General features: G+C 36.9%; 1 protein-coding gene across 2 annotated transcripts in view; it reads right to left on the bottom strand.

Moving 5' to 3' along the window:
* LMLN (leishmanolysin like peptidase) overlaps positions 1 to 18,009 on the bottom strand; it is a 75,433-nt gene that overhangs the window by 26,084 nt on the left and 31,340 nt on the right. For both annotated transcript variants that reach the window (XM_008518376.2, XM_008518375.2), the window contains exons 8-11: positions 17,060 to 17,154; positions 12,593 to 12,710; positions 11,250 to 11,357; positions 8,144 to 8,220 (exon numbers count right to left, since the gene is read on the bottom strand). In XM_008518376.2, the coding sequence (XP_008516598.1) occupies positions 8,144 to 8,220; positions 11,250 to 11,357; positions 12,593 to 12,710; positions 17,060 to 17,154 (398 nt within the window). The remainder of the gene's footprint in view (positions 1 to 8,143; positions 8,221 to 11,249; positions 11,358 to 12,592; positions 12,711 to 17,059; positions 17,155 to 18,009) is intronic.

Raw genomic sequence — 18,009 nt, 5'->3', positions numbered from 1 at the left:
GGAGCGCGCGGACTAAACCACTCGGCCACGGGGCCAGCCCCTCCTCTGCCCTTTTTTGACTGGGTTTTTTTTTTGTAGTTCTGTTGTTTGAGTTCTTCATATATTATGGAGATTAACCTTTTGTCAGATACATGATTTGCAAATATTTTCTCCCAGTTGGTGGGTTGTTTTTTCATTTTTTTTTTAAAAGATTTTATTTTTTTTTCCTTTTTCTCCCCAAAGCCCCTCGGTACATAGTTGTATATTTTTAGTTGTGGGTCCTTCTAGTTGTGGTATGTGGGATGCTGCCTTAGCATGGCCTGATGAGTGGTGCCATGTCCACACCCAGGATCCGAACCGGTGAAACCCCGGGCCACCAAAGTGGAGCGTGCGAACTTAATCACTGGGCCATGGGGCTGGCCCCTGTTTTTTCATTTTGATCCTGGTTTCCTTTGCCTTCCAGAAGCTCTTTAGTCTGATGAAGTCCCACTTGTTTATTTTTTCTTTTGTTTCCCTTGTAGGAGTAGACATGGTACTCGAAAAGATCCTTTTTTTTTTTTTTTTTAAAGATTTTATTTTTTTCCTTTTTCTCCCCAAAGCCCCCCAGTACATAGTTGTATATTTCTCGTTCTGGGTTCTTCTAGTTGTGGCATGCGGGACGCTGCCTCAGCGTGGTCTGATGAGCGGTGCCATGTCCGCGCCCAGGATTCGAACCAACGAAACACTGGGACGCCTGCAGCAGAGCGCACGAACTTAACCACTAGGCCACGGGGCCAGCCCCCTCGAAAAGATCCTTTTAAGGCTGATGTCAATGAGTGTACTGCCTATATTTTCTTCCAGAAGTTTTATGGTTTCAGGTCTTACCTTCAAGCCTTGGGTCCATTTTGAGTCTATTTTTGTGTATGGAGAAAGACAATGGTCAACTTCCATTCTTTTGCATGTGGCTGTCCAGTGTTCCCAACACCATTTATTGAAGAGGCTTTCTTCTCTCCATTGTATGTTCTTGGCACCTTTGCCAAAGATTAGCTGGCCAAAGATGTGTGGTTTTACTTCTGGGCTTTCAATTCTGTTCCACTGATCTATGTGCCTGTATTGGTACCAGTACCATGCTGTTTTGATTACTATAGCTTCGGACTATATTTTGAAGGCTGGGATTGTGATGCCACCAGCTTTGTTCTTGTTTCTCAGGATTGCTTTGGCTATTCGGGGTCTTTTGTTGTCCCATATGAATTTTAAGACTCTTTGCTCTATTTCTGTGAAGAATGTCATTGGGATTCTGGTTAGGATTGCATGGAATCTGTAGATAGCTTTAGGTAGTATGGACATTTTAACTATGTTTATTCTTCCAATCCATGTGCATGGAATATCTTTCCATTTCTTTATGTCATTATTGATTTCTTTCAGTACTAGCTTATAGTTTTCCTTGTATAGGTCTTTCACTTCCTTGGTTAAATTTATTCCTAGATATTTTATTCTTCTTGTTGCAACTGTAAATGGGATTATATTCTTGAGTTCTCGTTCTGTTAGTTCGTTACTGGAGTATATAAATGCCACTGATTTTTGTAAGTTGACTTTGTATCCTGCAAATTTGCTGCAGATGTCGATTACTTCTAATAGCTTTCCGATGGATTCTTTAGGGTTTTCTATATATAAAATCATGTCATCTGCAAACAGAAAGAGTTTCACTTCTTCAGTGCATATTTGGACTCCTCTTATTTCTTTTTCTTGCCTAATTGCTCTGGCCAAAACCTCTACTACTATTTTGAGTAAGAGTGATGAGAGTGGGCACCCTTGTCTTGTTTCTGTTCTCAGAGGGATGGCTTTCAGTTTATCCCCATTGAGTATAATGTTGGCTGTGGGTTTGTCATATATGGCCTTTATTATGTTGAGGTACTTTCCTTGTATACTCATTTCATTGAGAGTTTTTATCATGAATGGATGTTGAATCTTGTCAAATGCTTTCTCTGCATCCATTGAGATTATCATGTGGTTTTTGTTCCTCATTTTGTTAATGTGGTGTATTACGCTGGTTGATTTGCGGGGGTTGAACCATCCCTGTGTCCCTGGTATGAATCCCACTTGATCATGGCGTATGATCTTTTTAATGTATTGCTGTATTTTATTTGCCAGTATTTTGTTGAGGATTTTTGCATCTATGCCCATCAGTGATATTGGCCTGTAATTTTCCTTCTTTGTGCTGTCCTTGTCTAGCTTTGGTATCAGGGTGATGTTGGCCTCGTAGAATGTGTTAGGAATTTTTCCATCTTCCACAATTTTTTGGAATAGTTTGAGAAGGATAGGTAATAAATCTTCTTTGAATGTTTGGTAGAATTCTCCAGAGAAGCCATGTGGTCCGGGACTTTTTTTTGGGGGGAGGTTTTTGATTACTGTTTCAATCTCTTTACTTGTGATTGGTCTATTCAGGTTCTCTATTTCTTCTTGATTCAGTTTTGGGAGGTTATAAGAGTCTAAAAATTTATCCGTTTCTCCAAGATTGTCCAGTTTGTTGGCATATAGTTTTTCATAATATTCTCTTATAATCTTTTATATTGCTGTGGTATCCATTGTTATTTCTCCTCTTTCATTTCTAATTTTATTTATTTGAGACTCCTTTCTTTTTTTCTTAGTGAATCTGGCTAAGGGTTTGTCAATTTTGTTTATCTTCAATTTAGAGGATTTTAATCAACATTTCTTTCTCTCTCTTTTTAAAATTAATAGAGGGGCTGGCCCCACGGCCCAGTGGTTTCGTGTGCTCTGCTTCGGCAGCCCAGTGTTTCACTGGTTTGGATCTCGGGTGTGGACATGGCACCACTCAGCAGGCCATGCTGAGGTGACGTCCCACATAACACAACCAGGGGCACTCACAACAAGAGTATACAACTAGGTACTGGGGGGCTTTGGGGAGGAGAAAAAAAAAGATTGGCAACAGATGTTAGTCAGGTGCCAATCTCTAAAAATAAATAAATAAAGTTAATAGAATAGAAAAAAGGAGTGCATTGTAGATAGTAAGAGTAAATATCATTTCACGAAACTTCAGTTCAGTTTTACATATAATAGCTAATACTTAGTTGGTACTTAGAATGTGCCCAACATTGTACTAAGGGCTTTACATATATTAACTCATTAAAGCCTCATAAAACTCTATGAAGTAGGGATCACTTTTTATCCCTATTTTACAGATGAAAGAACTGAGGCAAAGATACAGCCAGGGAGCAGCAGAGCTGAGATTTGAATCTAGGGCTCTGATTTCAACGTTTGTGTGTTTTTTTCAAAAACTGAGATACAATTCACATACTATAAAATTCACTCATAATGTGTACAATTCAATGTTTTTAGTATATTCACAAAGTTGTACAACCATTACCTCTAATTTCAAAACACTTCTATCACCCCCCAAAAAACTATGTACCCATTAGTAGTCATTCCCCAGTCCCAGGCAACCACTGATCTACTGTCTGTCTCCATAGATTTGCCTACTTTGGACATTTCTCAGAAATGGAATGTGGTCTTTTCTGTCTGACTTCTTTCACTTAGCATAAGGTTTTCAAGGTTCATACATGTTGTAGCATGTATTAGTACTTCACTTTTTTTTTCTTTAAAGGATTTTATTTTTTAGAGCAGTTTTAGGTTCACAGCAAAACTGAGTGGAAAGAACAGAGTTCCCATACATCCCCTGCTCCCCAACAGGCAGCCTTCCCCATTATCAACATACTGCAACAGAGTGCTACATTTGTTGCAATCAATGCTACATCATAATCACCCAAAGTCAGTGTTTACAGTAGGGTTTACTCTTAGTGTTATACATTCTATGGTTTTGGACAAATGTACAATGCCATGTATCCACCACTACCTTATCATACAGAATAATTTCATTGCCCTTAAAATCTCCTCTGCTCTGCCTGTTCATCCCTTCCTCCTGCTAACCCCTGGGAACCACTGAGATTTTTACTGTCTCCATAGTTTTGCTTTTTCTAGAATGTCCTATAGTTGGAATCATACAGTATGTAGCCTTTTCAGATTGGATTCTTTCATTTAGTAACATACATTTAAGGTTTCTCTATGTCTTTTCATGGCTCGATAGCTTGTTTCTTTTTAGCTCTGAATAATATTCCATCATCTGGATGTACCACAGTTTATCCATTCACATAGTGAAGGACAAATTGGTTGCTTCCAAGTTTTGGGAATTATGAATAAAGCTGCTATAAACATCTGTGTACAGGATTTTGTGTGGACATAAGTTTTTAATTCATTTGATTAAATATAAAAGAGCACAACTGCTGGGTTGTTATGATTAGATTATGTTTAATTTTGTAAGAAACTGCTAGATTGTCTTCCAAAGTGGCTATACCATTTTGCATTCCCACTAACAATGAATGAGAGTTTCTGTTGCTCCACATCCTTGTCAGCATTTGGTGTTGTCAGTGTTATGGATTTTGGCCACTCTAATATGTGTGTAGCGGCATTTTGTTGTTTTAATTTGCATTTCCCTTATGACGTAAAATGTGGAGCATCTTTTCATATGCTTATTTACCATCTGTATATCTTTTTTAGTGAGGTGTCTGTTCAGATCTTTTGCCCATTTTCTAATTGTGTTGTTCATTTTCTTATTGTTGAGTTTTAAGAGTTCTTTGTATATTTTGGATAACAGTCCTTTATTAGATGTCTTTTGAAAACATATTCTCCCAGTCTGTAGCTTGTCTTCTGATTCTCTTGACTTTATTCCTTTTTATGGCCAAATAACATTCCTTGGTATGGATATACCACATTTTGTTTATCCATTCATCAGTTGATAGACATTTGGGTTTGTTTCTAATTTTTGGCTATTATGAGTAATGCTGCTGCGAACATTCACGTACAGGTTTTTGTGCAGACATGTTTTCACTTCTTTTGGATATATACCTGGGAGTAGAATTGCTAGATCACATGGTAAATCTGTTTAACATTTTGAGGAACTGCCAACCTGTTTCCCAAAGTAGTTGCATCATTTTACATTCCCACCAACAGAGTATAGAGTTCCAATTTTCCCACATCCTCATCAATGTTTGCTATTGTCTTTTTGATTATAGCCATCCTAGTGAGTGTGAAGTGGTATGTCATTGTGGTTTTGATTTGTATTTCCCTAAGGACTACTATTGTTGGGAACCATTTCAAATGCTTATTGGCCACTTGTGTATCTTTTTTGGAGGAATATCTATTTAAATCCTTCAGCTATTTTTAAATTAAGTTGTCTTTTTATTGTTGAGTTGTAAGAGTTCTTGATACAGGCATGTCTCATTTCATTGTGCTTCACATTGTTGTGCTTCAAGATAATGCATTTTTACAAGACCCTCCGCCAGCAAAAAGATTAAGACTTGCTGAAGGCTCAGATGATGGTTAGCATTTTTTAGCAATAAAGTATTTTTTTTTTTTTAAGGATTGGCACCTGGGCTAACAACTGCTGCCAATCTTTGTTTTTTTTCCTGCTTTATCTCCCCAAACCTCCCCTGTACACAGTTGTATATCTTAGTTGCAGGTCCTTCTAGTTGTGGGATGTGGGATGCCGCCTCAATGTGGCCTGACGAGCGGTGCCATGTCCACGCCCAGGATCCGAACCCTGGGCCACCGCAGCGGAGCGCGCGAACTTAACCACTCGACCACGGAGCCAGCCCCCCAATAAAATATTTTTTAATTAAGGTATGTCCATTGATTTTTAGATATAATGCTATTGCACACTTAATAGACTACAGTATGGTATAAACATAACTTTTATATGCACTGAGAAACCAAAAAGTTTGTATGACTCACTTTATTGCAATATTTGCTTTATTGTGGTGGTCTGGAACCAAACCTGCAGTATCTCCGAGGTATGCCTATATATTCTGGGTAACAGACCCTTACCAGATAGATGATTTGCAAATATTTTCTCCCATTTTATGAGTTGTCTTTTCACTTTTTTGGTAGTATCCTTTCAAGCACAAAAGCTTTTATTTTTTCTTAAGTCCAATTTATCTATTTTTCCTTTAGTTGCTTGTGCTTTTGGTGTCATATCTAAGAGATCATTGCCTAATTCAGTTATCATGAAGATTTATACCTACGTTTCCTTCTAAGAGTTTTATAGTTTTAGGTCTTATATTTAGGTGTTTGACAAATTTTGAGTTAATTTTTGTATATCATGTGTGGTAGGGGTTTATTTTTTATTTTTTTGGTGAGGAAGATTGGCGCTGAGCTAAGAACTGTTGCCAATCTTCCTCTTTTTGCTTAAGGAAGATTGTCCCTGAGCTAACATCTGCACCAATCTTTCTCTATTTTGTAAGTGGGATGCTGCCACAGCATGGCTTGATGAGCAGTGTGTAGGTCCGCACCCAGGATCCAAACCCACAAACCCCATGCAGCCAAAGCAGAGCACAGAAACTTAACCACTACGCCACTGGGTTGGCCCCAGGGGTTTATTCTTTTGCATGTATATATCCAATAGTCCTAGCATCATGTATTGAAAAAACTACTCTTTTCCCATTAAACGGTCTTGGCACTTTTGTCAACATCTTTGCTCTTAGCCATTATACATGTATGTATATTCTTTGGTCATGATGTATTTCTTACTATGTGAGACACTTGGCCTAAAAAAAATTCTAAAGGGTATTTGTATAGAATGTGTAAATGGCTTTTGGCAATAGAAAGGACCACTTAAGATGCAGGAAGACAGATTAAAAAAAAAAAAAAGCTGCTATAGTAATCCAGGCAAAAGATAATGGTGGGCCTTGATAAAGGCAGTGGTGACCAAAAAAGGAGACAGCTCCAGGGATACTGAAGAGCTAAAAATCAAGCAAGATTGATGATGACTGGATGTGAGAGGTGGGGAGAGGGAGTTATCAAAGATGATTCCCAGGTTTCTGGATGGATAAATGATAACGTTTTTTACTGGGAGAAGCAACTTAGTTAATTTACACTGAAGTCTTATGGATTTATGAAAATTAATTTCCATGTCTACAATTTAAAAATATTGCCAGACATTTAGGAATGTCTGGCCCACGTTGCTGATGCGTTGCCTCAGAAAAAGGAAATATGCTTTAAAATTCACCAGTGACATGATTTCACTAGTGACTCATGCCCGCCACAATGCTTCTATATCCTACTGGTATCTTAAAGAAAGTAGCATTGTTTGGTTGTTGAAGAGGGCAGCAGGACCACTTTTGAGGATCACTTCTGCTGGCCATTGCTGTTCAGGGATAAATGGGAAAGAGTTATAATGGCACTAAAAGGAATCCAGTTTTTTCTTTCCAAAAATATGAATTTCCCAACTTGGTCCAATGAAAATTACGAGAAGTAATGACAACCCAGTAGCAATGAACACATTACCTAGGTTATGGTTTGTAAAAGCTCATCTCCATTAGAAGGAACCAGTACTCTTTGGAAGGTTGGCTGATGCCCAGATCTAGGAAAAGGTGCGTGATGTATCAAAAAGCAAGGAAGATGTCAAAAACTAATGAGTCCTGTCAAAAGGACTCAGGAGCCGACCAAGAAACAGCCTCCAATTGGAGCCATGTAAAAACAGTATTCTACTGCTTTACCAGAAAGTTCTACTGCTTTAAAAACCAGCAATCTATATATCACCAATTTCATCTACAATAAAAAAATGTTTAGTCTTTCCTTCATATTACCATGGCCTCTATGTACTAGAAAATAAATCTCATAATGCCAGGGATTTTGCTCTATTCTTCCTATACCTCAGGGCCTCAAACATTTACAGAATGAAGGCATGGGGGCTGGCCCCGTGGCCGAGTGGTTAAGTTCGCGCACTCTGCCGCAGGCGGCCCAGTGTTTCGTTGGTTCGAATCCTGGGCGTGGACATGGCACTGGTCATCAAACCACGCTGAGGCAGCGTCCCACATGCCACAACTAGAAGAACCCACAATGAAGAATATACAACTATGTACCGGGGAACTTTGGGGAGAAAAAGGAAAAAAATTAAATCTTTAAAAAAAAACAAAACAAAACAGAATGAAGGCATGGAGTTGGTACAGGTAATGGATAGCTAACTGCACAAAATTCAAAGAATAAGTATATTTAACTTCTCTGTAAATTGTCAGTATTTTCTTAAGCTAATATTTATTTCACCTTAATATTAATCTTAACATTCATTTCATTTTAATAAATAATTCATATAATATTCTCACAGCTGTCTTACCCAGTGTCCTCCATTAATGCCAGAGTGATTCGAGACAGGACTCGGTTCTGCGTGTGTGAACCTGTCATTGCTTCATTCTGAAAATCAACAACAAGTTTTAATTAGAAGACTGGACTCCTCGCAGCTCTCAATAATTTCTGTGATTACTTTGGTTTATATTTAAAATGTCTCAAGTGTGAGAGGCTGACAAAATATTCACTTAAAATAGTGAAATACATAAGCCTTCCTTAAAAATGACAAGACTGAAGCTTAAAGTGAAATCTACTTTCTGCCTCAAATGTCTATAATGTGTACAATTTCCCTGCAATGGTAGACAACCAGCATTTACAACTCTGATGAAAATGAAGATAAATGTATGGAAACAAAAATGCTGTAAAAATATTACACTATCTAGGCAAAGTAAAGTGAGTGGTTGAGACAGATACTAACAAAATATTGGGAGAGGGAATATTTGCCTGAATTACAAAGAAAATGCTTATACAACTTTCAACTTTTTGATCACAGAAATATACATTAATATTCAAAACAAGTATCATAGAATCAATAGGATCAAAGTAGTTACATGAGGGACCTAAAATATCATTAAGGTCTATTATCTACCCAGTGTTTTAATTCATATAATAAAATTCCTATCAGGAGGTCACCTAACGGTAAGGACTTCACTGTCTCTTAAGAAGCATCTTCCATATTTGGGCACCTCTGATCATTCTTCCCATCCTTATGTTGAACACTGGATGGTTATCTCAACTAATTTAACATTAGCTTTTAAAAAAATAGTTCAAGGACAGAAAGTTGATTTCAAAGAAAGGTAGCAGTTAAGGAAATTAATAAAATTACTACTTTCAAATCTTCTGAAAAGTAAATAAATATTCATTTCTGCCCGATCTACCACTTTCTAAAGGGAATCACTTGAGAAAACTGCTTAAGAAAAATAAAGAAACTGAAATTCCCGTGGGAGAAATAAGCATGTATGCCTTCCATAAGTTTCACTGTTACTCTGTGGCCACCTAGATAAGAACAGTCAGCACAAGCATTAATTTCACTCTTTTCATAACTTTGCTTCCTTGAGTCATGACATATGTAAGCTGCAACTACCTAAATTATCTAAATAGATCTCTAAAAATAAATAAATAAATAAATACGCATATATATATATATTTAAAAATATATATATATGTGTATGTATGTATACCCTTTGACCCAGAAATCCCACTCCCAGGGATTTAGCCTTTCTTTTTCTGGGTAAACAAATCTGACCTTGAGTTAACTTTCTAGTTCTCCTCCCCAGGAAACCTAATAAAGGTGGTATGTCAACTGTGTTACCAGGCAACAGCACTTGAGGGAAAAAGACCTCCTGATATGCCTCTGGACTTGGGGCTACTGTAAATGAACCTGAATGCCTGTTGGTAAACCACAGTCTAAGACTTCTCCGTGTGCACTGACTCTTATGGGTATGTGCCTTTCAGGGATCTGGAAGTTCTATCAATGGAACTGTTAAAAAAGATATTGGTTCTTATTTGGGATATGATACTTCTAAATTAGGCTGGTTCTCTCACCCCTCTGTTATGGTCTTGTGCTCCTGTATTTGAGCTGGAGTGGGAGGGAGAGAGACACAGATGATAGCCCCTAGATTGCTGTGTGGCGCACAAGAGAAATCATGCTGGCAGCCTGTGCTTTCTTTCTTGTGTCATTCTAACTGAATTTTTGGTCAGTTCGGCCTGTTTAGGTCTTGTGAGTTTGTCTGATTATTTAGTTGAACCTAAGAACACCCATTGGAGCATGACTTCTGGAAGGCACTGCAGATATAAACAAATTGCTCATTACATTTTTAAAATAAAAAATTTAAAACATGGTTGTTTAACTCAGGACTGTTTTCACATTTGTATAATACTATGTAGATTATACCTTATACAAAATGAGTAGATTCAAGTATACAGTCTATTTTACTAAAGCATGTGTTTCTGTAATGTGAACGAGCATATGTGAGACTGGTAAATAAGGGAATGACGTCAGCATAATATGCAATTGTGTTGGTTAATAATGATTTCTCTCTAGATTTTAAGGTTTTCTGCCATGGAGCAATAGCAGCTAAACACACGAAGACAGGTGAACAGAGCAACAGAGGAACGCTGTACTGCACATGACGCTTATTCATTCCATGTTCTTCCACTTGGCTTAGCGTGGCCAGAGGCTCTGTCTTAGAAGTGCTTATTGCAGGGTTCTCTCTAAGCTCTGTACATTTACTCTTGTCCCCATTACTCAGATTTAGTCTCCCATCCACCTACCATTGCTTTTTGTGGTTGTTGCTGTTTAAGGTAAAGAAATACTAGAGTACTTATAGAAGTTAATTTATTGGAAATATGATGTCTTTTTAAACTGAACTAGTACTTTTTTTTTTTTTCCCAGGAAGATCAGCCCTGAGCTAACATCCGCTGCCAATCCTCCTCTTTTTGCTGAGGAAGCCTGGCCCTGTGCTAACATCATGCCCATCTTCCTCTACTTTCTATGTGGGATGGCTACCACAGCATGGCTTGCCAAGCGGTGCCATGTCCGCACCCGGGATCCGAACTGGTGAACCCCAGGCTGCTGAAGCAGAACATGCGCACTTAACTGCTGCGCCACCAGGCCGGCCCCTGAGCTAGTACTTTTATTATGACTTATTGCTTTCATCAGTGCTCTAGTATTTGCTTTTCTCACAAAGCTTGTTATTTTTAGTGTTTGATTTTGAAGAAAGCTTTTTTTGGAAAGCATACATTACATTACAGCAGAAGCAGCTGTATTACTGCCTTGGAAAGATGTCTAATATATATCAAGTGAAAAAAGACGCATAAATGTATGAACCTATTTTAAAATACCAAACAACTGTGTGTGCTAGTGGGTGCATCTATATCTATATCTATCTATTTATCTATCTATCTATAATATTTCTGGAGGGATATACAAAAAACCTAAAATAGTGATATCTGGAAAGTGATCTGAAGAGCTGAAGAGGAAAAGAGATTATTAAATTTTTTACTTTATAACCTATTACACTGTTTCAATAACTTGAGTAAGAATTACTTTTTAAAGAAAAAATATGCCTAGTAAAATTTTAAAATAAACTAACCTCTAATAACCGCTTTTCCCAATGGTTGAGCTCAGTGCCCATACCACCTTGATTTTCAAGTTCCATTCCCTCCAGTATTGGACAGTTAAAATGTTTTCGTGCTTCATCCTAAGAATCAGAAAAAAAATAAACTCTGCAAAAGTACAAAAAGATAATGGCAAACTCTTTATCACACTGGGTATAATAAAGTAGCCATTAAATAATTACTTGGGTGAGAAGAAAGAACATCTTCAAGAAACATGGTTTTTAGTATAATTAAAATTTTTATACAGTCATATTCTTTTTTGCTAGTAAATTACTATTTGTCTTAATATTTTTCCTGTATTTGAACAGTTTGACTTTTAGTCACATATATTTCAAAAAAGTTACAGATTAGTATGATTGCCATTTGTAACTCTAGTGTCAATAACAATTTTAATGCAGGTATAAACTACTCTTATTACAGATACAGTCTTTGTAAGAAATATAAGTTGTTCATTAGAATACAATTTTGCTCATTTGGTTTGTCTGTCCTTCAGTTAGAGACCTCCAGGGATGGGAAATATCCCAAGAGCAGTACAAAAGTCCAGAAGGCTGGGAGTGCTGTGTGTAGTCAAGGAAGGAGGAAGGGAGAACAGGTTTCTATCATTAAATAAGCAGACGTGATGGTTAATTTTGTGTATCAACTTGGTACTGCGGCCCAGATATTTAGTCAAACATTATCCTGAATGTTTCTGTGAGGGTGTTTTTGGATGAGAGTAACATTTAAGTTAGTGGACTTTGAGTAAAGCAGATTACCTTTCACAATATAGACGGTCTCATCCAATCAGTTGAAGGCCTTAAGAGAACAAAGACTGACTTTGCCTGAGCAAGAAGGAATTCCACCAGCGGACAGCCTTTGGGCTCAAACTGCAACTCTTCCCTGAGTCTCCAGCTTGCCAGCCTATCCCATCAGATTTTGGACTCAAAACCGCTACAACTGCATGAGTCAATTCCTTAAAATAAATCTCTCTCTCTGTCAACACATCCTTTGGTTCTGTTGCTCTGGAGAACCCTGACTAATCCAGATTCCAAATGAAATGACCAGCAATTATGCAAGTAGTACCAGTGATCCTAAGAAGTATCACAACAGAGGAGCACTGGCTTAAAGCAGTGGGTAGAATGGAGCACTGAGAGCCATTGCCAAATTTCCATTTCCTCAGATTTCTCTTGGTCTGTAGCTTTACTGTACCTCCTTCATATTATTTCTCCTATCATAGGCTCTGAAATTTAATCATAAGTTCTTAAACAATAATGATAAGAAAGGATCATAATGAAGGAAAAGAGCACATAGCTCATGAGACCTGAAGTTTAGTAATACTTACGACAACACGAGGTGTTACTAGAAGATATACAGTATGAGGAACTATCTTATTATCTCGAACATCCCATAATCTCTCCACTTTTCGAACTACTTTATCACTCCATTGATATAATCCAAGACTGTAATTAAAGAGTCAAAGAGTCATTTTTGCAAAATTCACCATCTCTTTAAATGTAAAAATGTTTATGAATATCAATATGAAATTAAAATATTTGAGCTTACTATGTGCCAAGTCCATGCAAAGTACTTGATAACATTTTCTAATTTAATCTTTTCAACAATCTTAATGAGATTATCATCACAATTTTACAGGTAAAGAGAGAGAAGCTGAGAGAAATGAAGTAACTTGCTCAAGTTCACATAGCTAATACTTGGCTAAGATGACGACAAATTACTTCCTTAACAAATTTATTGGATAAAACAAAAGCAAGTCCAGAGGCCGGCCCCATGGCAGAGTGGTTGGGTTCACTACTCTGCTTTGGCGGCCCAGGGTTACACCAGTTTGGATCCTGGGCGTGGATCTAGCACCACTCATCAAGCCATGCTGAGGCGGCGTCCCACATAGCAGAACTAGAAAGACTTGCAACTAGAATACACAACTATGTACTGGGGGACTTTGGGGAGAAGAAGCAAAAAAAAAGATTGGCAACAGATGTTAGCTCAGGGCCAATCTTTAAAACAAAAAGCAAGCCCAGACACATATCTAAGTACATAAGGAAACTTAATAAACAAAAAAGATGGCATTTTAATTCAGTGGGAAAGTATAATTTACCTAATAACTATGCTATAAAATTGGTTATCCATTGAGGGAAAAAAAAGAGTTAAATCTTGGGGCTGGCCTAGTGGCGCAGCAGTTAAGTTCACACATTCTGCTTCTCGGCGGCCTGGGGTTCACCTGTTTGGATCCTGGGTGCGGACATGGCACCACTTGGCAAGCCATGCTGTGGTAGGCAACCCACATATAAAGTAGAGGAAGATGGGCACAGATGTTAGCTCAGGGCCAGTCTCCCTCAGCAAAAAGAGGAGAATTGGCAGCAGTTAGCTCAGGGCTAGTCTTTCTCAAAAAAAAAAATAAAAAGAATTAAATCTCTGCTTCATCCCATATACAAAAATAAATTCCAGACAGATGCCAGCAAAAATGGCAGAGTAAGGACCTCTGAAAATTCTCTGCTTCATGAAAGCAATGAGAAAAGTAGCAAAATTGGCCAAATCAACATTTCAGAACTCTGGAAATTAACCAAAGGCTTGCAGCAATTCAGGGAGCATTTATTTAAGAAAAATGGATGCATCTCAGTAAGAACAGCAAGCTCTGTGGCGATTTCCCACACCTTCTCTCCAGCTCTGTGGCAGCCTTGAAAACCAACAGTTCACAACCATGGTGAAAAGCAGCAACTGCAGCCACCCAGGGGGGTGGGAAGGGCTTGACTGGAGAATGTATTAAAAACACATGATCCAACCATACGTCTACAAGAGACATAGTTCAGACTCAAGGACATAATAGGTTGAATGTAAACGGATTAAAAAGATACACCATGCAAACAGTACTAAAAAGAGAGCTAGAATGGCTATACTAATATCAGACAAAATAGACGTTAAGACAAACATTGTTACTAGAGACAAAGAAGACAATTTTATAATGATGAAAAGGTCAGTCTACCAAGGAGATAACATTACAAACATATATGTACCCTACAAAAAAAATCCCAAAATACAAAAAGCAAAAATAAATTCCAAATGGATTAAAGCTAGGAATGTAAAAAATTCAAATAATAATTTACTAGAAGAAATTTAGGAGAATATTTTAATAATCTTTGGAGGGCAGAAACTTTCTTAAGCGATAAAGGAAAAAAAGATGAATGTAATGATATAAAATTGAAAGACTTTTCTATATGGCAAAAATACGATAACTGAAATAAAAAGATAACCAAATGGGAGAAATATTTACAACAAACATGAAAAAGGATTAAATCTCTAACTTATAAAAAACTCTTCAAAGTCACTAGAAAAGGAAAAATAACCTAAGACTGGACAAAGAAAATAAACAGGCAGTATACAAAGAGAAAAATGCAAATGGCTAAAACCTTACTAGTAGTTCTGGAAATATGAGATACCATCTTTTTGACCCATCAAAGTGGCCTAAAAAAAAAGATTTATAATATCCAGTACTGGGAAGGTGTTACAAAAGCACTCATATATCGCTGGTGGGAGTGTGCCCTGCCACAACCTTTAAAAAAAAGGAATATGACAACTTTTATTAAACTTTATAGTGGGCATAGATTCTAAACCAACAGTCCCACTTTGGGGACTCTATCTTGCACAAATAAAAGCATTATGAAAAAAGTAATATATTTATTTATTACAGAAAATTATGATGGATATCAATTTTGATTTTTCCCTAAAACCCAAATCTGTTTTATTTTGGCTTTTTCCCTAGATTATTTCTACCATTGACCCTGTGAATCTTGCGTTCTCTCCAATAAAACAAAATATAAAGAGGTTATTTTTTCCCACCATTATTTTATGAAAATTTTAAACATACAAACTGTTGAAAGAATTGTATGATGATCATCTGTACATCCAATAACTGTCACTTAGATTCTATAATTCACATTTTGTTATGCTTTTTTGAATCATGTATCTGTTCATTTACCCATGTCCTAGAGAGGTTATTCTTAATTCCTTTCATCTTTCTTCATGGCAAGGCAATGTTTAAACATAAATAGTGAACAAAGCCAACAAGAAAATAAGCAGCTTTTGCCCTATTAATAACTCTAAAATCCTCTTTACTATCCACACTTCAATTAACAGTTTCTCCAAATAGGTTATGGCCAAATTCAACTCTTCATGTGTCTAACAACTGAATTTTTTATTACTCTATTATTTTCATTTATACTCTGAGATTTCCTGCTTTTGAGTATCCTGAATGCAAGAAAGCACTGCAAATGATCAGCTTAACAATAGTTCTTGGGTGGGTATCTCTCTCCTCCTGACCTACATCACTATGCAGACAACGCCTATCTGACCATTTATATGTTTCCCATAAAGACCACAATTCTTAGGAAAGACCAGACTTCCTCCACCCCACCAAATGAACACAAGCAATCTAGGAAGTAAAACATCTATTTCTACATTAGAATTTCGTTTCTTCATATGTACTCTAAAAAATACTATGATGAATAAAGTATTATCTACTTCAATATTTATTTAATTCTAGTTATTTTAATAGAGATCTTTGTAGTCAAAGTAAAATACATATAAAGTGAACAAGTTTTCAGTATAAAGATTAATTAATTTTTTATTCTACACCCATATACCACTGCTCTGATAAAGATATGGAACAGCATCAGCACCCTCAGAAGGATTCCTGTGCCCTTTCCCAATCTATACTCAATTTTTATGGAGTTTAACAGCCAGCTCTCTCAAGTAAAACCACTAATTTGTTTATCATTGACTGTTTTTAAACTCATACAAACAGACTATCTGACTTCTTTTGCTCAACATTCTATCTGTGATATTCATACACATTACTGCATGTAGCAATAGTGTATTCTCTTTTAGTGCCTTGTAGTTTTCAATTATAGGAATATATCACAATTTATTTATCCATTCTACTATTGATGGACCTCTCAATGGTTTCCATTTTTTGACTATTAATAACAAAACTGCCATGAACATCCTTGTACATGTCTTTTTGTGGACATGTGCTCTTAATTTAGAGATTTATTTTTTATATAAATGCATGCAAATGGTTACAGTTCTGTGACTGACAGTCCATATAAAATTCTTGATAAATTTTTTTAGTGTTTCTTAGTATTATTTATTTTAGGCCTGGGCCATCTAGATCACTGCTAATATGCTGTGCTAAATAAAACATTTAACACACAAATATTGCCATGTATAGGCAATAACTATTAATAAAGCAAAATATAACCAACCCACATTTTCCCATGACCTCACTATACTGTAAGGTAAGACAAGTTACAATGTGGTGGAAAAGAGCTCTGCCTGGCAAGAAGAGTCCTGGCTCTTTGGATAAGTCACTTAAGCTTTCTGCATCTCAACTGCTTCATCTATAAAATGAAAAGGGGGACGCTAAATGACCTCTTATATCTTATCACGTGTTTTTTCTTCTTTTTCTCCCCAAAGCACCCCGAGTACATAGTTGCATATTCTAGTTGTAGGTCCTTCTGGCTGTGCTATGTGGGGTGCCGCCTCAGCAAGGCGTGATGAGCGGTGCCATGTCTGTGCCCAGGATCTGAACCAGTGAAACCCTGGGCCGCTGAAGCAGAGCATGAGAACTTAACCACTCGGCCATGGGGCTGGCCCCTCCTATCATGTTTTAATAGCTATAATTTTCTTAGGGTAGCCATGAAGACACTATTATTTATGGCACCTAATATGCTATGATTCTCAGATTCTAGTCTTAGCACCCTCCTAAAAGAGGAACAAGAACAAAATTAACAAATACCTGTAATTAAAAGGTGGGAGACCACCTGCAAATCTTGAAGTTAGAGGATTTCCATCTTTATCATGGTAGAATGCAAATAGCCCAGCAGAGAAACCCTATAAGAAAAAGTTCAAAATATCTTAAAAGGAAAAATATCAAGTCTGATGAAAGACATGATAACATGCCGCTATCAGAACATTGATACAACCACATAACACACCACGTCAATACTTCTACAGGAACTTCTCATATCTTAGAAATGGACACCAGTTGAGTGTTTCATATTTATGAATTTTAACTTCCAATTACCTGAGGTAATTATAAGTGAGGAAATCAAAAGTACTGGTAACAAAGACATTCTTTGGTAGCAGTATAAACAGTGCATCTATTTGTTTGAGAATGTGTTTACCACAGTTGATTCTCTTCACACGAACCTCCTAAACTCTACACCTGCATCTGGGGAACACTGCTGTCCAGAACAATTAATACAGTTTAGAGCAGGGGAGCAGGCGACTGAGTGTGCTCCTAAGAGCACTCATAAAAGTTCAAAGTCCACATTTCATAGATATCTATACTTAAAAAAACAAGACTGGAAATGTGTGTATGTGTGTGTGTGTGTATACTTAGGAAAAAAGACTGGAAACATATATATCAAAGTGTAAGCTGTGGTTCTTTTGGTGGTATGGTAATGTGTAAAATCATTCAAATTCTCTCAATTTTCTTACAATGTGAATATGTATGTTTACAATCACATTTTTAAATAGTGTTTTTATGAAGTCTTCAATTTTAATGATAATGGATACTTCGTATACAGGTACTCAAATTCCCATTCTCTATCTCTTCCCTCCCAAATAAGATGAGAAAATGGGCCAAAAAAATTATTGACATTTGATATCTCCTATTCTATTAGTGAAATTTTTTTTCTTGCTTTCTTTCCTAATCTAATAACTGAAACAAAGCACTTCTGTAAT

The sequence above is a fragment of the Equus przewalskii genome, chromosome 18 (assembly GCF_037783145.1).
Source record: "Equus przewalskii isolate Varuska chromosome 18, EquPr2, whole genome shotgun sequence".
Lineage (NCBI taxonomy): Eukaryota > Metazoa > Chordata > Mammalia > Perissodactyla > Equidae > Equus > Equus przewalskii.
Note: the sequence above shows the minus strand (reverse complement) of the source record. Positions and strands in the feature narration are given on the sequence as shown.